General features: G+C 41.7%; 1 protein-coding gene across 1 annotated transcript in view; it reads right to left on the bottom strand.

The window, feature by feature from the left end:
- Window positions 1-15199: 15199 nt before the first annotated feature.
- The window catches only part of mpzl1l (myelin protein zero-like 1 like), a 28174-nt gene continuing 17862 nt past the window's right edge, over window positions 15200-25511 (bottom strand). The window contains exons 5-7 of the mRNA XM_055148289.1: window positions 24498-24627; window positions 20043-20226; window positions 15200-15598 (exon numbers count right to left, since the gene is read on the bottom strand). Of these exons, the coding sequence (XP_055004264.1) occupies window positions 15503-15598; window positions 20043-20226; window positions 24498-24627 (410 nt within the window). The 3' untranslated portion in view covers window positions 15200-15502. The remainder of the gene's footprint in view (window positions 15599-20042; window positions 20227-24497; window positions 24628-25511) is intronic.

The raw sequence follows: 25511 nt of genomic DNA on the forward strand, positions 1-25511 counted from the left end.
GGAGCGGAGGAGGAGGAAGTGACACGTGACCCCGCAACTTAAAGTGGGGAGATCGGGGTGAAGCGGAAATGACCCGCAACAATAAGAGTCTCAAATGCGGGTTATAATATGTTATCCCTGTTGGAGTCCGTTTGAATGAGACGCCTCCACACTGAGAAGAATTGAATTTTGTTAATGGAATAATGTCGCTTTTCTCATAGTTGATCTTATATCCAGACACAGAGCCGTATGGACTCAGTAAGTTTTACAGTCTAATAAGGGATGGAGAAGGATCTGATATATACAGGATTACATCATCAGCCAATAGATTGATTTTATGAGCCGCGTCACCAACATAAAGCCTTTTATATTTGGTCGTGTCTAATCGCCTCTGCCAACGGCTCAACAGCCAAATCAAAAAGCCCAGGAGACAGTGGATCAGCCCTGACGACTTGACCTGTTTAGTGGGAACGACGCAGACATCAGCCCGTTAGCAGTTGTCCCTCGCCTTTGGTTTATAGTACAGAGTTCTCACCCAGTCAGGAAAATGTTTTCCAAATCCAAATTTTGTCAAAACGTTGAATAAATCAGGCCATTCTAGCCTGTCAAAGCTTCTCTGCGTCCAGCGCCGCCGCTGCAGTAGGATCAGACCTGGTTTTTACCAGATGAATTATGTTAAAAAACCTGCTTAAATTATTTGTGGATATTCGCTTCTGAACAAAGCCACACTGGTCTGGATTCATTATTTTTGGTCGTACTTGACTGAGTCTGTTTGAAATCAGTTTGTCGTCTGTCTTCAGTGATGATATTGGCCTAAAAGAGGCACATTTCAGTGGGTCTTTGTTTTTCTTATGTATTACTGTGATTGTAGCTGTTGTAAAGGACTACAGGAGTGTATGTGTTTTTGACACTAAATTTGTCACATCCAAACTCAATGGAACAAGCAGGTCCTTAAATTCTTTATCAAATTCAGGTGGGACCATCGTCTCCTGGTGTTTGACTGAAGTGAACTCAAGGCTTTAGTCATTTCTGTTTTTGTAAAAGGGAGATTCAGACTCTGTCCTCGTCACTAATCTCAGCTCAATTAACTGTGGACAAGAAGTTGTCAATATGAAGTTCTGATTGATACAGATTTGAATAAAGTTTTTTAAACATATGGTTTGTCTCAGTTGGGTTATAAGAGATGATTCCTGCTTCATTTTGAACAGCATTGATGGTCCTACGACTTTCCTCTGCTTTTCGCTGCCATGACAACATTTGATGTGTTTTTTCTCTCCTAATTCATAAAACTTTTGCTTTGATCTCAAATATCCTTTTGGGCCTGTATGTGTTCGATGTTTTATACTGAATCTTTTTCTGAACTAAAGATTGACAAGTGTCATTAGAGCCACTTCTTTGGAAATCTTTTTCCAAGTTTGTAATTTCCCGCTCTGTCTTTTCAATATCTGCTGTGAATTTCTTTTTCAGACCCTCAGTATAAGAGATGATTTGTTCCCTTATTGAAGCTTTCAATGCGTCTCAGAAAATAAAACAAGTGGGAGAAGAAGCACTGTTCGTTTCACAAAACAACTTTATATGAGCTCTTATAAAGGAGCAGAAGTCAGATCTCTGGAGCAGCAGGATTGAGACGTCATCTACAGGGTCGTTTAGGTTTGTCAGGAAAACAAAATGGACAAAGTTAATGGTGAATGGTCAGACAATGTTCTGGGTAAATATTCTGTATCAATACTGTATGAAGCAGCTGGGAAGACAATAAAAATAGATCAGTTCTGGTGTGAGTTATGAAGGCTTGAAGAAAATGAACAGTCTCCAGTCTGAGGCATTTGCTGCCAAATATCTATGAAGTTTAGATCTTTCATAAAAATCAAAGTCATTTTGGCGGCTTTTGATTTGGAGATTAACAGTAGAGGATTTGTCCAATGATCTAAACAAAAGTTGAAGTCCCCGACTAATAAACTGTTCTTCCCTTCAGCGACTTTAAGGAGCCTGTCTCGCATAAACACTTCGTCATCATAATTAGGGGCATATAAATTTAGAAGTGACCACTGTTCTGAAAAAAATCTACAGTTTGCAAAAACATATCGTCCTGAGGATCAATGAAAGTATCAATCACTTCCAGAGGTGTATTTTTTCACAGGAATGGCCACTCCCCTGGTCTTTGAGTTAAAAGGTGATGACATCACCAGGCCAATCCACTCCCTTTTCAGTTTCTTCTGTTCTTTACTGGTGAGTTTCTTGAATGAAAACAATATCTACATCTGTAATCTGTAATCTGTAGGGGATTACATTTTAAAAGTAAACTTCCCGACGCTGCTGATGAGGAACAGCGTCAGAACACGGGGAAGATAATTCTCCCTCTTCAGTAGAAGCAGTTTATTCTGTCATTTTGCAGCACCACAAAAAACCACAAAAAACCACAGACTCCAGCCCCGTGGATCATGAGCCAAAAGGTTTAGGCTGAAGTCAAACTTCCTCCAACGTCAAACTGTTCAACAACCACAGAATCTCCCAGGACCAAACCACCAGCTGCAGAAAACTAGATCTAAACCAGGTCTAAACCAGGACTAAACCAGGTCTAAACCAGGTCTAAACCAGGTCTAAACCAGGACTAAACCAGGTCTAAACCAGGACTAAACCAGGACTAAACCAGGACTAAACCAGGTCTAAACCAGGTCTAAAACCAGGACTAAACCAGGTCTAAACCAGGACTAAATCAGGTCTAAACCAGGACTAAACCAGGTCTAAACCAGGACTAAACCAGGTCTAAACCAGGACTAAACCAGGTCTAAACCAGGTCTAAACCAGGACTAAACCAGGACTAAACCAGGACTAAACCAGGTCTAAACCAGGTCTAAACCAGGACTAAACCAGGTCTAAACCAGGTCTAAACCAGGTCTAAACCAGGACTAAACCAGGTCTAAACCAGGACTAAAACCAGGACTAAACCAGGTCTAAACCAGGACTAAACCAGGACTAAACCAGGACTAAAACCAGGTCTAAACCAGGTCTAAACCAGGACTAAACCAGGTCTAAACCAGGTCTAAACCAGGTCTAAACCAGGACTAAACCAGGACTAAACCAGGTCTAAACCAGGTCTAAACCAGGACTAAACCAGGTCTAAACCAGGTCTAAACCAGGACTAAACCAGGTCTAAACCAGGTCTAAACCAGGACTAAACCATCAGCTGCAGAAAACTGGAATAAATGAACAAAACTAAATGTTTGTTTGGACAGAGGCTCAGAGTCAGAAACCCTCTGCTGGACGACACAGACGGAGAAACATCTACAGGTCTCTGCATCATAAACCAGGACTAAACCAGGACTAAACCAGGTCTAAACCAGGACTAAACCAGAACTAAACCAGGTCTAAACTAGATCTAAACCAGGTCTAAATCAGGTCTAAACCAGGTCTAAATCAGGTCTAAACCAGGTCTAAACCAGGTCTAAAACCAGGTCTAAACTAGATCTAAACCAGGTCTAAACCAGGTCTAAACCAGGTCTAAACCAGGACTAAACCAGGTCTAAACCAGGTCTAAACCAGGACTAAACCAGGTCTAAACCAGGTCTAAACCAGGACTAAACCAGGTCTAAATCCTGCTGTGTGGACGTGTTTCTTCGTCTTTTATCAATAATATTTTTAATTTGGTTAAATAAAGTTTGGACTTTTTATTTTCTTTTATCAGACAAAACTTCTTATGTGAAGATTTCCTCGTCTTTGTTTCTCTACAGCAAATCAAGTAATCCAAAGTAATCAGATTACATTACTCACTTTAAGTCATTTAATGGATTCTGTTACAAACTACATTTTGGAGTGTGTAATCTGTAATCTGTAGGGGATTACATTTTAAAAGTAAACTTCCCAACACTGTTTGAATTTCTGTCTCCTACCGTCTGTGTGTTTTTGTCGTTGTATTTATGAGGACCTAATGGAAAACGTGATGTCGACTCTCAATCGTCTTATCCCCCAAATAAATCAATTCAAAAATTCTAATAATGATAATCAAAACTTTCCAACACGTGAGTTTTATCTAAAATTTAACCTTTAAATAAAACACAAAAGCCTCGACTGAATTCTCATTTTATATTTTTTGAAATTTTTATTTTTCAGAATAAAATAAAATAAAACCAGAGACGACACAAAGACCGAAACTTTGACCAGAAATATTTTATATAAAATTTGACAGTGGATACAGCGTTTATGTGTATAAAAAATACAGACAATTAAAGGAAAATAAATGAATCTTTTCTATTATTCGAGCCGATTTTCAAGTTCAAGCTGATGAAATGTAAAAGGCACACGGCACACGGCACACGACACACAGGGGCCCACACACACCGGCAAAACCCTCACAGAGAATCAGAGAAAAATATTAAAACTGTTTTTCAAAATCTACTTCGTTTACGCCAAAAATTCACACAAAAAAACAAAAACAAAACCTCTAAAGTCGTTTCAGCACCGTTTGAATTGGCACAAACTAAATATTTTGATTTAAAAATATTTTCAACTCAGGAATTTTTAAAAACAAAAGTTAAAAATAAAATAAAAAAAAAAAAAAAAAAAAGAAGGTAAATATTTTTCCAAAAATTAAAAGAATAAATTTTTTTTTATTTGGAAAGTTTTGAGAGACCAAAAAGTTCAGACGAGACAAAACAAACGAGACTAAACCTGGAACTAAACCAGGACCAGGACCAGAACAAAGTCTGGATCAGGTCTAGACTAGGACTAGAACCAAGACTACAACTAGGACCAGACCAAAACCAGGACTAGACCAGGACTACATCAGGACCAAAACCAAGTATAGATCAGGTCTAAATTAGGACTAGACCAGAACTAGACCAGGAGTAGAAACGGGACCAAACCAAGTCTGCATCAGGTCCAGAAGAGTGCAGCTGTAGTCCAGATGAAGTCCAGATGAAGTCCTGGTCGAGTCCTGGTCCAGTCCTTGTTCAGTCCGTGAGTTTTGTTGTAGAAACGTGTTTAATATTTTAGAGTTTGAATCGGTAAAGTTCCTAAAATCGGTGTCTCAGATGAAGCGCCGCTCCACAGACCTGACTCGAGTCGTCAGTATCGACACGGGCACCGAGCCGACGCCCGGAGACGACGATTCTCTCAGAATTTATCGTTAAAACACAAAACTGTACAAGACGACAAACGAGACGCGACAAACGAGACGCGCAGGAGCTAACGCCGCGCTAACACCAAAACAAAACACGCTAAAGCTAAACACACGCCAAAAATAAAAAAACTTCAAAAAAAAAAACGTGGCATTAAAGCGAACGCACTCGCTAACAGGACCCAACACCGCGCAACGGAAAAAACAAAACATTAAAGCTAAAAACACACGCGCCACAAAAACAAAAATAAAAACCAAAAACACACGACGCTAAAGCTAACACGCTAACAGAGGCTAAAGGAATAAAACGGCGCAGATACAAAATGGTAAATCTGTGTTCAGACTCTTGGTGTTAATCCCGTTTCTGTCTCGGTCCTGGACGGTCCAGGTCGGTCCAGGTCGGTCCAGGTCGGTCCAGGGTCTAAAGTCGAGTTTTTCAGATTCAGGATCAGAGAAAATCTGGATTTTAGCGTCGCTACGAAAGAACGAACGGAAAAAGAAAACGGGAGAACGAAACAGAACAAGATTTTATTTTGTAGGACTAAACCAGGTCTAAACCAGGTCCAAACAAGATCTAAATCAGGACTAAATCAGGTCTAAAACCAGGTCTAAACTGGGACTAAACCAGGTCTAAACCAGGACTGAACCAGGTCTAAATCAGGACTAAACGAGGTCTAAACAAGGACTAAACTAGTCATGGGTTCAGTCCTGAACCAGGTCTAATCCAGGTCTAAAACCAGATCTAAACAAGGTCTAAATCAGGTCTAACCCAGGTCTAAACCAAACCAGGTCTAAACTAAGTCTAAAACCAGGTCTAAATCAAGACTAAAACAGGTCTCAACTAGTCCCAGTTCAGTCCTGAACCAGGTCTAAAAGGAGAATCTAAACTAGAATCTAAACTAGAGTCTAAACCCGGTCTAATCTTGGCCTTCGTTCATTTAAAGCAGTGTTGACCCAGTACCAAGATGGCGGCTTTGCTTTTGTTGACGTGAGATCTACTGTTTTATATCTGTGAAAAACATGCTAAGGCTAAAGCTAAAACACAACTAAAAAACACAAACACAAACGTGATAAAGCGAACACACACCAACAAAAAAAACAAACAAAAACAAGGCGCTAAAGCAAACACACGTCAAAACAAAAATAAAAATAAAAAAACAACAAAAACATGAGGCGCTAAAGCTAAAGCTAACGCAAACAAACGAACAGGAAATGGAAAACTCCGACTGCGGCGGCCAGGACAGAGCTCACAACCCGACTCTAAACAAACTCCACATATTTAACTCTATAAACACGTCGATAGCACAAATATGAACTCAACTAAAGGCACACTACGGAACTTTTCTGGTGAGGAAGCAAAAACAAAAAACCAAAAAAAAAACTGAAAAAAAAAAACCTGAAAAAGCACAAAAATTCTACAATATCACACAATCGTACAGGATTTCTGTTCAAATATTCTATAACTTTTTAAGGATGTCAAAATTCCAAAAAGGCAATAGTAATATTTGAAAAAAAGGCAAATATTTTCAACAAAGTAATTTAAATTTTCTGAAATTGTGAAGTCGTATTACGAATTAACAGTATTTTTACAGTATTGTTGACTAACAAGAAAAATAATGTTTTGGTGATTAGGACAAAAAAAAAAAAAAAAAATTTAATTAAAAGGCACAAAAATTCTACAATATCACGCAATTGTACATGATTTTTGTTCAAATATTCTATAACTTTTTAAAGGTGTCAAAATTCCAAAAAGGCAATAGTAATATCTGAAAAAAAAAAAAAAGCTGAAAAATATTGTATTATTTTTAAGGATGTCAAAATTCAAAATTACTGTAAATTTTTAAACCACAAAATTTGACCAGATTTTTTTTAAAATCAAAACTGAAATATCTAAAATCTTCAAACTGTTGCATTAAAAAAAAATAAAATAAAACCTCTTGTAAAGTAATAAATGCGAGATAAATATGACAGACGCCGTACTGCAGAAGATCTCCATGGAGAACCAGAAAAGTTACGTAGTGCGGCTTTACAAAATCGTCAAATTCTAATGAAAGTGAAAATGTCCCTTTGTGAGTCTAAAGTGACTACAGTGGAAATTGTGTTGTTTTTACAGCTTTGGATTTCCAGAAAATAAAAATAAAACAAAAAGAAACATGGCTAAAATAATACAAGCAAAAACAGCAAATATTTTCAACAAAGTAATTTAAATTTTCTGAAATTGTGAAGTCGTATTAACATCTCCTGTCCTCTGTACATTCTTGAAAGTGTTTTTTTACAGTATTGTCGACTAACAAGAAATTAAGAAAAAAGAAACTGAAAAAGCACAAAAACTCTACGATATCACACAATTGTACACGATTTTTGGTAAAATATTCTATAACTATTTAAGGATGTCAAACATCAAAGTTACCGTACATTTCTAAACCCCAAATGTTTGGCGAGAACTGAAAAATCTGAAATTCTTCATTCAAACTGTTGCATAAAAACATTTTAAAAAATCACTTCCATCTCACTGGAATGAAAAAAACTGAACTTTCAGTGTGAAACATCCCTAAAATAAATAAAAGTTAAGACTGATAAAGTATAAAAATCACAAAAATAATGGAATTTTTTGTTTAAAATTTCACACAAAAAAATTGTTAAAGACTCTGTACCTGATGCTTTTCCATGTGTTTTTATGTAGATTGTAGAAGCAGCTCGTTTGTCTGCTTCTATTTATAAAGCAGGGAGTGTGTGTTAGCATGCTAGTTGATGTTAATTTACTACATCATGCCTTTGAAAATTGTAAAAATCGGTTTTAGTTGTTCAGAACGCAAAAAAAAAAAATGAATTGAGAAGCAACTTTGGTCCACTGCAGTCGGTTTTAAAAGAACTCAATTTTTTTAAAGTTTTAAAACGGTAAAAATCAGGTACAGAGCCTTTAAATTCGTTATTTCCAGTCCGGCAGGTTGTGTGCTCTCTGAGATGGTTTCGCCGCGTCACAGGTCGAAAAGACAAAGCGCAAAATTCGAAAAATTTAAGATTTTCGGAACAAAATTGGCCCAGTGGAACAGCTCAGACTTAATAATCTCACGACAGGATTTTACACAAGGCACAACTCAAACCGTCGTCTGGCTTCCCAACGTTTAAGACTCGAGGATTCGGAATGTGTTTAAAGATGAAAAAAAAAAATCTAAATCAAACACAGTATTGACGTGACGTTCGGCCCGTGACTCCACAGAGCCAAACTTCGATCCAAACACGCGGCGGTTTTACGGTTTGTGTTTTTTGTGGTTAGTAAACGGCACGCGGCGGGGGGAGGACAGCGCCGACATTTCACCTCAGTAAAACAGGAATGTGAGGAATTTTGGGACCGAGGAATGAAGTTAAGTGCAAAAATGTCGTTCGGGAAAATGGAAAAATATAAAACTTTAAAGCTCCGATATTACGCAAAACTGACTCTTGTTGTGAACTTTAAGTCTTGTTCTAACGTTTCCTCGTCACAAACGGAGCTGGATTTGTGTTTGAGTAAATCTTTATTATTTGTCTGTTTACATCTGCAAAGCTCCAAACGCTCTGCTCCACCTTGTGATGTCATGACGTGGTAGTTTTCAAGTGAACATCTCCTTTTTACCTTTTTTTTTTTTTTTAGTAGATTGGCAATTCCAGGTCTGAAAGTGAATTATTGTTACACTATTGTCGGCGAACAAGAAAAATAATGGTTTAGTGATTAAGACAAAAAAATAAAAATACAAATTTGATATCACACAATTGTAGATGATTTTTGGTCAAATATTCTCTACTTAAAGATGTCAAAAATTCAATTTAAACTGTACCAATTTTTACCAAAACTGAAAAATCAGAATTTTTAAATTTCATTTGTTTATTTATTTTAGTAGATTGGCATTTCCGGGACTGAAAAAATTATCCAAATGATTCTCGTAAGGAAAAAAAATAAAAATAAAATAAAAATGAAAAAGCACAAAAATTCTAAGATCTCAAACAATTATACAAGATTTTTGGTAAAATATTCTATAACTTTTTAAAGATGGTAAAATTATAAATTTCTGTACATTTTTCAACCACAAAATTTTACCAAATTATATGAAATTTTTCAAACTGTTGTATAAAAACATTTAAAAATCACTTCAATCCGACTAGAATTATAGAAAAAAATGATGGAAATGATTCTACTGAAGGTGTGTGGAGTTTAAAAACACAGTGGAGCACTTCCTGTATCACCACACGATGACATCACCAGGTGGAGCAGTGTTTTCTCAGCCTAAATCTGCAGGTTTTACTGTGGAAATTGTGTTTTTACAGCTTTGGATTTCCAGAAAATAAAACAGAACCTAAAAGAAACATTGTTATAATAATATCAGCAAAAAAGTGCAAATATTTTCAACAAAATAATTTACATTTTCTGAAATTGTGAAGTCGTATTACGTATTAACAAATCTTGTTCTGTGTACATTCTAGAAAATGTATTTTTACAGTAAGATTATATAATAAAAAATAACTGAAAAAACATAAAAATTGTAAGATACCACATTGTTGTACATGATTTTTGGTCAAATATTTTATAACTTTTTAAGAATGTCAAAATTGAAAAATAACTAAATTTTTAAACCACAAAAACACAACTCCAGGTCCGTTTGTGTTTGTGACGAGGAAACGACTTTAGAACAGGAGAAAAAAACAGCGTAAAAATGGACCCTGTGATACAAAAAACATCATGTTCCTCTGATTGGACGAGAGTTTGAACTCGTTATTTCACTAAAACACATTTATAAAAGATCTTTTTATTTCAGTTTTTCCTTTAAATACGTAAAATAAAACTCCGTAAATGTGTTTTTGTGAATCATTTAAAGCTTCACTCTGAACTTTTCTGATCGGGTGGGTCCGTCACCTGCGTGTTTCCATGGATACACTGTGGAGACAAGCAGGCGACGCGACCACGCCAAGTTACGGGTCGGATCTGCGGAGAGGAGCCCCCCCCCTTTCCCACACACAGTTACAATCAATAAGTAAATATCGAAAAACATTTGTGGGAAACTGAATCCGTGAAGGTTGCAATGCGGAACTTTACAATCCACGACATCTCCATGGTGACGAGCAGAAAAGTTACACGGTACATCTTTAAAATTCACGTTGACGAGGCCTTAAAAAGGTCAACAAATGAGGAAAGTTTAAAGAGGAGGTGTTCGCTGAAACGCCACATGTTCCTTTTGTCGTTTTTAAAAATGCTGCATTTTTAAAAACGACGTCTCTCCTCCCTCTGCTCCCCACGCTAAGTCACTGCCCCTTCAGAGCGCTATCCCAACACACTCAGCTCGTGTCGCACTAACGAAACTCCTGCACATCAAGTTTTATGTCATGTTTTTGTGTGTTTGTGGAGAACTGTCGTGTGGGAGGCTTGTGGGCGGAGCCTCGTACAGATTAGTTTAGAGGGTTTGAACAGGGTCCAGGTCTAAACCAGGTCTAAACCAGGTCCAAACCAGGACTAAACCAGGTCCAAACCAGGACTAAACCAGGTCTAAACCAGGTCTAAACCAGGACTAAACCAGGTAAACCAGGACTAAACCAGGTCTAAACCAGGTCTAAACCAGGTCTAAACCAGGACTAAACCAGGTCTAAACCAGGACTAAACCAGGACTAAACCAGGTCTAAAGTGAAAAAATGCAGTGTTGTTGTCCAAAGCGAGAAAAATACCTGACGAAGGCTTTTTTTATTTTAAAAACAGAAAAGGTTTTGGACGTCGGTCGTCTGAGTTTGTTGTGCGTTTTTTCACTTTTGTCTTGCTGCTCCTTCAATTTGCATCTCTGCAGGAATTTTGGTGTGTTTTCTGTTAAACCAGGACTAAACCAAGGACTAAACCAGGTCTAAACCAGGTCTAAACCAGGTCTAAACCAGGTCTAAACCAGGTCTAAACCAGGACTAAACCAGGTCTAAACCAGGGTCTAAACCAGGGTCTAAACCTGGTCTAAACCAGGGAGAAGTGTCATGTGGGGGCAGGGGTGACGTAGGCTTGTGGGCGGAGCCTCATACAGGCAACAGTAAAGAGAGTTTGAATAGGGCCAGGAGAGATCTCTAAATGACTCAAACACACACAGACGAACCTGTTCAGACACGTTTGTGATGAGGAACAGCGTCCGAACGTGAGAGAAAGAGACAAAAAGTTGATTTTTACACGACACCTCGTCTTTAAAAAGTGGAATTACGGTTGTTTTTTTTGGTTACACAAAATAAAAATGAACAATTTTCAGAGAATCAAGAATTTAAATCTGTTCAACAAACAAAAAACAAAACATAAAGTCTTCATGTTGTACTGAGGTCAAACCGCAGGCGGCGCCGTTTTCAGGGGCCACGACGACAAAAGCCTTCACAGATGGAGCCGGCGTCAAAGGGTCAAAGGGTCAGAGGGTCAAAGGGTCAAAGGGTCAAAGGGGTCACTGCATGCACACTCACGACAGAGCCACTAGAGGGAGCCACTACAACACAGACGAGCCGGACGCCGTCTGCTGCACCGACCGTCTGCACCAGCAGGAGGCGCCACACCTGCTGCTCCTGCTCCACCTCGTCCTCTTCACGTTTGGCAAAATGGTCCAAGTAACAAGATTAAGACTTAAAACAGTTTAATAATAAAAAATAAATCAAATAAAAAACACAGCAAAAACTGGAGGGTGAAAATTTCAGGGTCAAATATTCCAGAGTTGTTTTTAACTCAAAAAGTGTCATTTTAAATCTTTGAAAGTTAAATGGGGGTTGGATTAGATTTAAAGTTAATTCTGTGTGTCATTTATTGTTTTTATCCATTTAATTTTTTTTTTTTTTTTTTTTAATTCCTTATAAAGTAAAACGATTGACATTGTTCTGTAAAGTATTTTATTTTTTTATTGATTCTGTTCGTTTCTTCGAGCTTAATTCAGATTTATTTTTTCTTATAAAGTAAATTGTTTGACATTTTTCTGTAAAGTATTTTGGAAACTATTTTTAGAGCACATTTTATAAACAAAACAAAGTTGGATTGGATTAATTCAACTCCCACTGGTGTAAAAATCGACTTCCTCTAGTGTTAATTCAACTTCTCTTAGTGTTAATTCGTCTCCTCCACTTCAAACTCCCTCCAGAGAAGAACCAGTTTGAACCAGTTTTGTTCTGAATTTCATCTTAAATTAACTCAAATAAAGTGTCAAAATAAAACAGTAAATGAGGATAACTCTACAAGTGTTATCCGTTCACTCTCTAAACGCTCATGTGACTCTGGATTTGGGTTAAACAGGAACTTGGACTCGTATAAACCCTGAGAAAATGTTCAGATTAACTCTGTGGGAGTTCATTTTTACCCTCCACTTTTTGCTGTGTTTGTGGGTTAAAGATTCACTGCGGAACTTTTCAGGCCGAGGCTCCACCGCCTGCTCATGTGTACGGAAAATATTTGTGTTTTTACTCCTTTAAACGTGGTCGCTACGGAAACGAAGGATTCCGGCGGGTTACGGGTCAGGTCTGTGGAGAGGCGAGCCCGTTGCCGTGCGTGAGCAGATGTGCCTGAAAAGTGCCGGAGTGCGGCTTTAGTGAAGCGACGGCGGCGCCTCCACCCACAGCAGACGCGGGAGGGCATCTGGAGTAAAACAACAAGGCACCAAAAAAACCTTCATTTTTAAGAGCAAAAGTGAAAAGACGAGACTTTCTGATCAACTTGAAAAACAGTTTCACATAAAAAATTAACTTTAAGGCAGTTTCCTTCTCCAGGACTTTGTGGATTTGGTTCTTTTTTTAAAGCTGCACTGTGGAACTTTTCTGCTGGAGGCTCCGTCAAACACTTTTCTCCGTGTGTGTCTCCGTGTTCTTGTTTTGTCTGGAATGTTCCACAGTGTGGCATTAAACCTTTACAGGTCAGATCTGTGGAGACGCCGCTCCAGCTCAGACCTGGTTCAGACCTGGTTTAGTTTAGACCTGATTTGGTTTGGTCCCGTCTTGGTCCCGTCTTGGTCCCGTCTTGGTCCGTCTTGGTCCTGGTCTTGGTCCTGATTTGGTTTAGTCCTGGTCTTGGTCCCGTCTTGGTCCTGGTCTTGGTCCTGATTTGGTTTAGTCCTGGTCTTGGTCCTGGTCTTGGTTTTCTGGAATGTTTGAGTTCTAAATCCTCCTGTAACTGAATAACTGTAAAGTCGAGGTGTTTAAAGTGACACTGCGGAACATTCCAGAAGTCAAATCCACAGAAACTCTGGTCTGAAGGAAAAAAAACATCTGACGAAGACTTTTTACTGAAACACAATATTTTTTAATTGCGTAGAACTTTAAAAAAAAAACAAAAAAAAACTTTTGCTGTTTGTTGCATTTGCATCTCCACAAAAAAATAAAAAAATAAATTTTTTAGTTTCATTTAAATCCACAGAAACAAAGAGCTGACGAACCCCCAACAAAAAAGTTCCAGAGTGCAGCTTTAAGGCCACGATCGTTCTGAAGTTGACTGAAGACGACTCATCGGCCGTGGACCAGAAACACACTTTTTTTTGGTATAAATTTACCGTAATTTCCGGCTGTGACTTTTTCCACAAACTTTGAACCTGCGACTTAAACGACGCCGCGGCTTCATGTTGTTTTTAGATTTATGATCGACTCACTGGTTCTGAGACGCTTCAATCATTTATTTTAAGATTCAACTCGTCCAGTAAAATGATTTTGTTGCGTGGAAACATCATTTCACCACTTTTAAATCATTTTCTGATAAATTTTAATGTTTAGATTTTACATTTTGGCCAAACTTTTTTGCTTTGATGATTCCACAAACTAAATCTAGTCAAGTTCAGACGACTGGAATTAAGAAACTTTCATCATGATTTGAGTAAAAATAAAATAATCTGCAATGGAACAAGACTTTTTGTTTAAAAATATGAAAATACAAATAAGAAACAAAATCGAATGTTTCTTGAATTAAAAGAAAAAACAAAACACTTGTTCCATTGTTGGATCATTTCAAATAAAGTCAAATTTTAACTAGATAGTTTTGTTTTTTCCAGTAAACACACTACAAAAGTCTGATCTGACCAAGATTTTCGAACTTCTCTCTTTTTCACGTTGTTTTCAGATTTATTTTCTACTTCTTGAGGTCGTTTATTTTAAGATTTCACTTGTCCAGTAAAACGATCTCATTTCACTATTTTTAAATCATTTTCTGACAGATTTAAGACTGCACGTCTTACAATTTGGCCAAGTTTTTTTTTTTTGCAATGAACCAGTATTTAATAAAAAATGAAATAAAATAAAATCTATGTAAATTTCTCAAGTTACGTATGTACAATTTCTTTTTTTCTTTTAAAATTTTGTTTAGTCGTGTCTTATACTCAGGTGTGGAAAAAAGTCCGGAAATTAAGGTAAACATTTCGCCAAGAAGCGGCGTTTTCAAGAATCAGAGAAGCAGAGATTGAGATTTTGTCGTATTTTGAAAAACATTAAGAGCTTTAAAAAAAATAAAAATAAAATCTCAGACTGCTGACGATCTGCGTCAGTGTTTCTGTTCTAATAAAAGACGCTCTACCTGATTTTTTCCATGTGTTTGTGAATATTCTCGCGTCACCAGCGCAGAAAGATCATACGAACTGTTCTATAGTCTGACAATCAGGAGGTGCGCGTTAGCATGACGGTCTGAGAGTGAAAAGTGCTGATAAACTTGTCGTGAGGAGGAACTGTGGACCTGTTCACCATGAAATACTTCGGTTTTTTTAACGGTTTTAAGATGTAAAAATCAGGTCGAGCGTCTTTAAACCAGGTGAGATTCTTGAGCCGAGGTTTAATTTTAACGAATCGCTTAAATATTCGAATCTGATCCGTTTTTTCTGGTCCATAAACCTGCAAGAGCAACATTTCAAAGTGTCGTTAAAGTCCTCGGTACATTCTTCACTCGTTAAGACTCAAAGTGGTTCGTGGTTAAGACACTTACGGCGACGCAAAAGTTCACAAACAAAAAGAATCGGACAAAATGAAAAGGCCAAACCCTGGTGGACGTGACGGAGCGTTGGAGCGTTGGAGGTTTGGAGCGTTGGAGGTTTGGAGCGTTGGAAGTTTGGAGCGTTGGAAGATTGGAGCGTTGGAGGTTTGGAGCGTTGGAAGTTGGAGCGTTGGAGGTTGGAGCGTTGGAGGTTTGGAGCGTTGGAGGTTTGGAGGGTGGCGCCGCGTTTGTGCTCGGTCGGTTTGTTCTAGACGGTGCAGTGCAGCAGGCTAGCGGCTCTTTAAACGGACAGAGCGCCTCAGAGTCTCTGGAGATTTTCTAACACGTAAAAGACACGGGGATACGAGCGTTTGTTGGTTGGTTTCATGCTTCCTGCGGACACAGACGACACGAGGACAGGCCGGCGTTCCCGGAGCGCCCCCTCCTGGAGCGCCGCCGCGACACCAACTTTTCTTTTGACTGTTTTTTGGTCCTGGGAGACTTCAGTTTTTCCGGATGTCGGCGTAAACCACTGGCTCCATCTTGTGGAAGGAGTTTTTACTGCCGGAGTGGTCCAGCTGGGCGTATATCACCGGGCCCTGCACACACAAGCACCGGGGTCAAGGTTAAACACGATTATTTACTTGAAATACTTTTTTTAAAACACAGGTTTCTTCACTTGGTGGTGGACGTTATAAACATGAACCCGAGATCTGAACTTTTCTGAACATTTCAGAACTTTTAACCCCGTCGGAGCCTCAGATCCTCAGGCAGGTCCATGTTCCAAAGTCCAGACTCTGGACGAAGGTCGAGCCTTTTCAGTCCAGGACCTCGGCTCTGGAACGACGACCCGCCAGAGGATCGAAGACTCACAGCATCAACATCGTCTTTAAAATCACTTCTGAAAACTCATTTTTATCGGTTGTTCTTCCTTTAACTGATTTTAGTTTGATTTTATCCCTTATTTATTTTTATTCTATTTCTTCTTCTAGTGTTTTATAAATAAAGATGTATTATTATTTTTTTAAATACATTTTTAAAAATATTTTTAAATTAATATTTTATTTTATTTATTTTTTATTATTTTTTTTTTTTTTTTTTTAATACTACTACTACAGTACAAGAGTCAAACTTGACCAAGAACCGAGTACAAAACAAACTGTTGGGTGAAAATAACCCAGAGTGGTGTTGTTCCCGGAGTGACCCCAGTGCCGTTTTTTTGGGTTTTTTTTAAAACAGCTTTGTGTGGCCACCAGAACAAGTCAGGAGGTCAGATCTGTGGAGAGGCGACCCCACTCACACTCAGAAAGAATGTTTTTAAATAAAAAGAGAAATAAACATATCAGTAATTAAATAAATGAAATATAAGATGTATTTAATGCCATAGAGTGGAATATTCTTGATTCAGATTAAGACCAAAGCTCAGGTCAAAACCTCAGGTCAAAACCTCAGGTCAAAACCTCAGGTCAAAACCTCAGGTCAAAACCTCAGGTCAGGTCTCAGGAGCAGGACCGGGTCTGGTCTGGACTCGCTGGAAACACCCGGGGCCACAGGGGGCGCCAGAGGGAAAGACTGATGTTGTGTCCTTAAGCAAGACACTTCGCCCACACTGCTGAGAGTGAAAGTGTGATTGACAGAGGTGTGGGCGGGGCTTATGCTGCTGCAGGTCGGCGACTTGACGCTCGCAGAGGGAGGGGACCAGACCGACCTGGACCTGGACCTGGACCCGTCTTGGTCCGTGTCTCTGGACCTCAGGGACTCGTCTCTGTCTCTGATAAAATAAAGTGAAACGTGTCGCGCCGTTTCAGCTCCCGTCAGAGCTGAAACATCCCACACGAACACAACTCTCACTTTTCTGACCTGATTTGAATTTCTGAACTGTTTTTGAACCAGAGATCAAACCAAAGACTGTGATGATCTTTAGAAGTTTCCCGGTGAGGTTCTGTCTCATCCTCATCTCCACGGAGACGATTATTTTGTCTTTAATGTTCCACAGTGAGGCATTAAAAACATCTCTCACATTTGATTTTCTTTTTTCTGTTTTTAAAAACATCTGAAACATCACAAAAGTATCAACACTTTATTTCCCTTCTGCCCAAACACACTCAGATACGAGGAGAAAATTCTGTTTGTCGACTGGACAGAAGTGAGTTTGGTTGAAGACGTTTCTCAGTTCGTCCAAGCTGCTTCTTCAGTTCTGTCAGACTCTGGTGACTCTTCCTTATATCTGCAGGAGGAGCTAACTACACTGAAACTCCTCTGGAACTAACACACACTTGTTTACAGTTTGTGTTTGTTAGTTGGGTCTGTTGACCTGTACAGGGTGTGGGGGTCTGATTATCAGAACAGTTCATGTTCATAATGGAGCTTCCACACCTCTGGTCCTGACCTGACTCCACCTGTTGTTCTTGTTTGTTTTGTTGGAGGTTTGAGGTTGGACGTGTGAACAGGAGACAGATGGAGTCTGAGTCTGTTTCTGTTTAGAGAAAGATTCTCTTTCTTAATAAAAACAGCTTCTTTCACTCTCCTCTCAAACCAGTTCTTTTCTCTGGCTAAAATCTGAACCTCACTGTCCTCAAACGAGTGACCTGAGGTTTTTAAGTGGAGATGAACATCAGACTGAGGTCCTGTGTTGTTTCTTGTGAAGTGTCTGTTTAGTTTCTCCAGTGTCACTTCAGTCTTCACATTGTTTTGTTCTTTGGTTGGACCAGTTTCTCCTTTATGACCATGAATTGTTCTGTTAATCCGACCCCCAAACCCTGTACAGATCAACAGACTGAACAACACAAACAAGTGTGTGTTAGTTCCAGAGGAGTTTCAGTGTAGTTTGCTCCTCCTGCAGATATAAGGAAGAGTCACCAGAGTCTGACAGAACTGAAGAAGCAGCTTGGACCAACTGAGCAAACGTCTTCAACCAAACTCTTCACACACACTCAGATACAAACACAGATGGACACTCGGACACGTGCGCACACACAGACACACACACACACGCACACAGACACACACAGACACACACACACACACACACACACACACACAGACACACACACACACACACAGACACACACACACAGACACACACACAGACACACACACACACACACACAGATAGACATAGACACACACACACACACACACACACACAGACACACACACACACACATAGACATAGACACACACACACACACAGACAGATACACATACAGCTGCACATGTCTCTGTCTGTGTGTGTATAGTGTGTGTGTATAGTGTGTGTGTGTATGTGTGTATAGTGTGTGTGTGTAGTGTGTGTGTGTATGTGTGTAGTGTGTGTAGTGTGTGTGTAGTGTGTGTATGTGTGTATAGTGTGTGTGTGTAGTGTGTATAGTGTGTGTGTGTGTGTGTATAGTGTGTGTGTGTGTATAGTGTCTGTGTGTGTGTGTGTATGACGTGTGTGTGTGTATAGTGTGTATAGTGTGTGTGTGTGTGTATAGTGTGTATAGTGTGTGTGTGTGTGTATAGTGTGTGTGTGTGTGTGTGTATAGTGTGTGTGTGTGTGTGTATGTGTGTACGTGTGTGTGTGTGTGTATAGTGTGTGTGTGTATAGTGTGCATGTGTGTGTGTGTGAGACGTGTGTGTGTGTGTATGACGTGTGTGTGTGTGTGTATGTGTGTGTGTGTGTGTATGATGTGTGTGTGTGAGACGTGTGTGTGTGTGTGTGTGTGTGTGTGTGTATGTGTGTGTGATGTGTGTGTGTGAGACGTGTGTGTGTATGTGTGTGTGTGTGTATGATGTGTGTGTGTGTGAGACGTGTGGGTCGTGTGTGTGTGTGTATGTGTGTGTGTGTGTGTGTGTATGATGTGTGTGTGTGAGACGTGTGTGTGTGTGTGTGTGTGTATGATGTATGTGTGTAGTGTGTGTAGTGTGTGTGTATGTGTGTGTGTGTAGTGTATGTGTGTGTAGTGTGTGTATGTGTGTATAGTGTGTGTGTGTAGTGTGTATAGTGTGTGTGTGTGTATAGTGTCTGTGTGTGTGTGTGTATGACGTGTGTGTGTGTATAGTGTGTATGTGTGTATAGTGTGTGTGTGTGTGTATAGTGTGTGTGTGTGTATAGTGTCTGTGTGTGTGTGTGTGTATGACGTGTGTGTGTGTATAGTGTGTATAGTGTGTGTGTGTGTATAGTGTCTGTGTGTGTGTATGACGTGTGTGTGTGTATAGTGTGTATAGTGTGTGTGTGTGTATAGTGTGTGTGTGTGTATAGTGTGTGTGTGTGTGTGTGTGTATGACGTGTGTGTGTGTGTGTATAGTGTGTGTGTGTGTGTGTGTGTGTGATGATGTGTGTGTGTGAGACGTGTGTGTGTGTGTGTATGATGTGTGTGTGTGAGACGTGTGTGTGTGTATGATGTGTGTGTGTGAGACGTGTGTGTGTATGACGTGTGTGTGTGTATAGTGTATGTGTGTGTGTATGATGTGTGTGTGTGAGACGTGTGTGTGTGTGTATGACGTGTGTGTGTGTATAGTGTATGTGTGTGTGTGTGTGTATGATGTGTGTGTGTGAGACGTGTGTGTGTGTGTATGACGTGTGTGTGTGTATAGTGTATGTGTGTGTGTATGATGCGTGTGTGTGAGACGTGTGTGTGTGTGTGTATGATGTGTGTGTGTGAGACGTGTGTGTGTGTGTGTATGATGTGTGTGTGTGAGACGTGTGGGTCGTGTGTGTGTGTGTGTGTGTGTGTATATGTGTGTGTGTGTGTATGATGTGTGTGTGTGAGACGTGTGTGTGTGTGTGTGTGTGTGTGTGTGAGACGTGTGTGTGTGTGTGTGTGTGTGTGTGTATGTGTGTGTGTGTGAGACGTGTGTGTGTGTGTGTGTGTGTGACGTGTGTGTGTGTGTGTGTGAGACGTGTGTGTGTGTGTGTGTGTGTATGATGTGTGTGTGTGAGACGTGTGTGTGTGTGTGTGTGTGTGTGTATGATGTGTGTGTGTGTGAGACGTGTGTGTGTATGATGTGTGTGTGTGTGTGTGTGTGTGTCGTGCTGCTGGGACGGCTCTCCGGCTTCACCTGCTTCACCTGCACACACCCATCTTCTACCTGTAAGGGCCCCGAGGGGCCGCCCCCCGCCGGGCCCCCGCCCGTCGGGCTCCCCCCCAGGGACCCCTCCGCCTCCACCGACGACGACGACGCCAACTTCTTCCGCGGCGGCGGGGGGGCGTGCGACGAACTCGAACTGTCCAGAGTCGTACAGCTGAAGGACGGAGGAGGAGGGAGGAGAGGAAGGGAGGAAGGAAGGAAGGAAGGAAGGAGGAGGAGAGGAGGAGGAGAGGAGGAGGAGGAGAGGAGGAGGAGGAGGAGGAGAGAGGGAGGAGGAGGAGGAGGAGGAGGGAGGAGGAGGAGAGGAGGAGGAGGGAGGAGAGAGAGAAGGAAGGAAGGAGGAGGAGAGAGGGACAAGGAGGAGGAGAGGAGGAGGAGGAGAGGAGGAGGAGGGAGAAGAGAGAGAAGGAAGGAAGGAGAGGAGGAGAAGGAGGACAAGGAGGAGGAGAGGAGGAGGAGGAGGAGAGGAGGAGGAGGGAGGAGAGAAGGAAGGAAGGAGAGAGGAGGAGAGAGGGGAGAAGGAGGAGAGAGGAGAGGAGGAGAGGAGGAGGAGGAAGGAGAAGAGAGGAAGGAAGGAAGGAGGAGGAGAGAGAGGGACAAGGAGGAGGAGAGGAGGAGGAGGAGAAGGAGGAAGGAAGGAGGAGGAGGAGGAGAGGAGGAGGAGGGAGGAAGGAAGGAGGAGGAGGAGGAGAGGAGGAAGGAAGGAGAAGGAGGAGAGGAGGAAGAGAGGGAGGAGGAGGAGGAAGGAAGGAGGAGGAGGGAGGAGGAGAGGAGGAAGGAGAAGGAGGAGAGGAGGAAGGAAGGAAGGAAGGAGGAGGAGCAGGAAGAAGGAAGGAGGAGGAGGAGAGAGGGAGGAAGGAGGAGGAGAGGAGGAGGAAGGAAGGAGGAGGGGGAGAGGAGGAAGGAAGGAGAAGGAGGGAGAAGAAGAGAGAGGGAGGAGGAGGAGAGGAGGAGGAAGAAGAGAGAAGGAGGAGAGAGGGACAAGAGGAGGAGGAGAGGAGGAGGAGAGGAGGAAGGAAGGAGGAGGAGGAGAGGAGGAAGGAAGGAAGGAAGGAGGAGGAGCAGGAGGAAGGAGGAGGAGGAGGAGAGAGGGAGGAAGGAGGAGGGGGAGAGGAGGAAGGAAGGAGGAGGGGGAGAGGAGGAAGGAAGGAGAAGGAGGGAGAAGAAGAGAGAGGGAGGAGGAGAGTGGAAGGAGGAGAGGAGGAAGGAGGGAGAAGAAGAGAGGGAAGAGCGGTAGGAGAGAAAGAGTGGAGGAGGAGGAGGAGGAGTGGCAGACAGAGACAAAATGGCGGATGAGATGAGGCGTGGACATGAGACAAACACAAATGCACGAGCCTGAGGTCACATGACGTCATCCTGAGAGCCCATTGGCTGAGACTGAGGAGGGGGGCGGGGCTTAAACCTGCAGCAGATTTGTCCTGGTTCGATCATAAAAATCATAAAATAATAAAATAATAATAAAATAATAATAAAATATTCTCTTTATCTTCACATGAAACTGAAACTGGCACAAAGTTCAACGTCATTTTTTTTTTTTTGGTGGATCAGATTTTGGTCGATAAATTGATTAAAGTCGCCCAAAACATGTCTTAATATTAAACTTAAACAAACAAAATAAGTCTTATTTTCAGTCTCTGCTCTGGTATCGGTGGATATCGAGTAGACAGAGACTTTGAGCCAAAGTATCGACATCGGTATCGAAACAAAAAAAAAGGTGTAAAGAATTTGAACCACAAAAACATGGAATGGATCCATGGACGGATTTTGTGTTTGGTTTTCTTGGGACTTAGAATCATTTTTGGCAGAAATCAGGGCAGAAGAACGAAACAGAAGGAAGGAGGTGGTCATTTTTTCTCAGGAGTTTTGAGTCTTTATCTGAAGCCCCGACCTGGACCAAAGATCTGCCCTGCCCTCCGCCCCAGTCGGACTCTTCAGGCTCTGACGTTATGTGAAGAAAATCAAAAACCAAAACTCATGTGGTGAAGAAGCAGAGCGATGGAGCCTGAGCCTGACAAAGCGCCGCAGGTTCAGGTTCAGGTTCAGGTTCAGGTGAGATTGTGTTTATGGGCCTGTCCTGATAACGACCGATCATTATTATTATTATAAGTGCAGTAAATTAGTGTCAGTGTTTCTTGTGCGTTTGGTTGTGTGAGTGTGGGTTTTTTGTTGTTTTTTTCTGAGCTGTGGATGGTGAAGAAGTCACAGCTCAAACACATTTAAAACAGGTTTAGTGAGATGATTCTGCTTCACTGTTACTGTGGTAAAAGTAAAAGTAAAAGTCGTTTCTGTATCAGCTCATCAGAATCATTTCTCTGTAGCTTTGAAATCTCATCGACAGACGAGTGTGAGACGAGTGTGAGACGAGTGTGAGACGAGTGTGAGACGAGTGTGAGACGAGTGTGAGACGAGTGTGAGACTCTAAACACAAGAGAACACTTCAAATCCTTTGTTATTGTTGTTATTGTTGTGATGGTGGCTGTTGTGTGGTTGTAGTTGTGATTGTTGTTGTTGTTTTTGTGGTGGTTGTGATTGTTAATGTGGTTGTGGTTATTATTGCTGAGATTGTTGTTGTTGTTGTGGTTGTGATGTCTATGGTTGCTGTGGTCGTCGTTGTGGTTGTGGTGGTGGTGGTCATCGTGGTGGCTGTCGTCGTCATGGTGGTCGTCATGGTGGTCGTCATGGTGGTCGTCATGGTGGTCGTCGTCGTAGTGGTGGTCATCATGGTGGTCGTCGTCGTAGTGGTGGTCATCATGGTGGTCGTCGTTGTAGTGGCGGTCATCATGGTGGTTGTCATGGTGGTCGTCGTTGTAGTGGCGGTCATCATGGTGGTCGTCATGGTGGTCGTCGTTGTAGTGGCGCTCATCGTGGTGGCCGTTGTCGTCATAGTGGTCATCGTGGTGGCCGTTGTTGCGGTCGTTGTTGTGGTGGTCATCGTGGTGGCCGTCGTGGTCGTGGTGATGGTCGTTGTCGTTGTGGTCGTCGTGGTCGTGGTTGTTATTGCTGAGATTATTGTTGTTGTGATTGTTGCGGTCGTCATGGTGATCGTCGTCGTGGTTGTTATTGTTGTTGTGCTTGTTATGATTGTTGTGGTGGTTGTTATGGTTGTTGTCATTGTGGTTGTGGATGTGGTTGTGTTGTTATTGTTGTTATGGTTGTTGTGGTTACGATCGTTATGGTCGTTTTTGTTATTATTGTTGTTAATAATAATGATTATTTCATGAACGTCGCTGATGCGAAATAAAGGTTCAGAATGAAAAGCGAAGAGGAAAGAGACAAACACCCCGGGTCAGAGTGAAAGGTCAGACCAAGTGAAAGTGAAAGTGAAAGGTCAGAGGTCAGTGCGTTAGTGAGATGAACTGAAGATTCCAGGAGGAAGAACTGCAGAGACTACGACCACCCCAACCCCGGCAGCACCACCACCACCAGCAGCAGCAGCCGCCCCGAGAACACACACACATAACACACATAGAACACACAACACACACACACACACACACACACACACCACACACACTCCAATGGTGGAAAAAGTGATTTAAAGTCGTACTGCAGCTGGAGTTTGGAACAATTCAATGACATTAAACAATAAACGAAGCTTTTCAGAAAGTACAGACAAATAAATACATTGTTTTTTGTTTTTTTTATACACAAATGTCTCCTTAAAGTACGTCCAGACCCGTTCAGAGCCGTGTCCGAATGTCTCCCCCAGCCCCTCGCCCTCGCTCGCTCCACAGGCGGCGCTCTCCAGGCGGCGCTCTCCAGGGACACAGCGGACACTCGGACACAGCTCTTGTTTTTGCTTTTAGAACTTAAAACGTGAAACCGACGCGGCATTTGTGTCGCTTAAAGAGAAAAGAGCCCGAGTTCTCCTTCCACCATCGTCCAGAAAACACAGAAACACGAGGTTTAATCTGAGATGTTAGAGAAGAACATGCTCCAGAACCATGCAGAGACCCACCACCTGAGACGCCGGCACCGGAAACTGCACCACAAGAGACGGCGAGTGTGTGGGCGTGTCGTTGAAGCTTCGTGGGCGTGTCTTTGGAGTGTCGTGGGCGTGTCTTTGGAGTGTCGTGGGCGTGTCTTTGGAGTGTCGTGGGCGTGTCTTTGGAGATTCGTGGGCGTGTCTTTGGAGTGTCGTGGGCGTGTCTTTGGAGTGTCGTGGGCGTGTCTTTGGCGTGTCGTGGGCGTGTCTTTGGCGTGTCGTGGGCGTGTCTTTGGCGTGTCGTGGGCGTGTCTTTGGAGAGTCATGGGTGTGTCTTTGGAGTGTCATGGGCGTGTCTTTGGAGTGTCATGGGTGTGTCTTTGGCGTGTCGCGGGTGTGTCTTTGGCGTGTCTTTGGCGTGTCTTTGGCGTGTCTTTGGCGTGTCTTTGGAGATTCGTGGGCGTGTCTTTGGCGCACATGTCGTGGTCGTGTGGTCTTACCCTTCGTAGTTGTGCCGGTTGCGGACCATCTTCGCCACCACGCAGGCCACCACGGCGATGAGCGCGATCAGAACCAGAGCGCCGATCACCCCGCCCACGATCGCCGCCGTGTTCTTCTGAGGGAACGACTCTGCCAAAGCGAGACACACACACGGTCAGCATCAGAGCTTCTACTCGCCGATAATAAAGACAGTCCCAAAAAATCTGATTCTTGGTGAAATCGGCTCAAATTTTCACAGAACGTTTAGAAACAGATGAAGATTTGATACGTAATGTTTTATTTTTGTTGTGTTTTCAGACTGAAGCTTCAACACAACATTTGGAAGAACTTCACCAACTGGGAAACAAATTTGGACTTGGAACCAAAAACATAAAGAGGAAAGATCTGGTACAAACATCATCATCGAGCCGAACTTAGTAGTTTTCAAGATAATTATTTTTAAAATTATGAACAATTTTTGGGACTCCCTCGATTTGAAGGTTCTACCCTCAACAAAACTGACCCCTGTGATCTTCAAGTCGTGTTCTAATGTTTCCTCCTCACACTCAGAGCTGCAGTTGTGTTTGATTGACTCTTTATTCTGAGTCTGTTACATTTCCAAAACTCCAAACGCTCTGCTCCACCTTGTGATGTCATGAAGTGATAGTTTTAAATTGAACAGTTCCTTTTTACACTTTTTTTTTTTTTTTGTAGAGATTAGAGATGGGCATGATTAATCGATTAATCGATAATTGATCATTAAGAATTTCATTGATTCTGTTGATTTTAATGGACAAACTGAATGTATGTGTGTGTGTCGTGACCAAACAGGTGTGTACATGTGTCTCTGCTTCAGAAGGAGCGAGACACAAACAGTGGGTCAGTCTGTAACGAACCGAAGCACAAATGTGGATTTAACCAGGATTTGGACAAGAAATTGGCTGCCTCCACCAGTAGGAAGACAGAACCAAAACCTGTTCAAATCATCTGACCAAGACACGTCACAGCAACATCACGAGACTGAGGAAGACGCG

Source organism: Boleophthalmus pectinirostris, unplaced genomic scaffold (genome assembly GCF_026225935.1).
Source record: "Boleophthalmus pectinirostris isolate CB_2022bp ecotype Guang Dong unplaced genomic scaffold, ASM2622593v1 HiC_scaffold_12, whole genome shotgun sequence".
In the NCBI taxonomy this organism is placed as follows: Eukaryota; Metazoa; Chordata; class Actinopteri; order Gobiiformes; family Gobiidae; genus Boleophthalmus; species Boleophthalmus pectinirostris.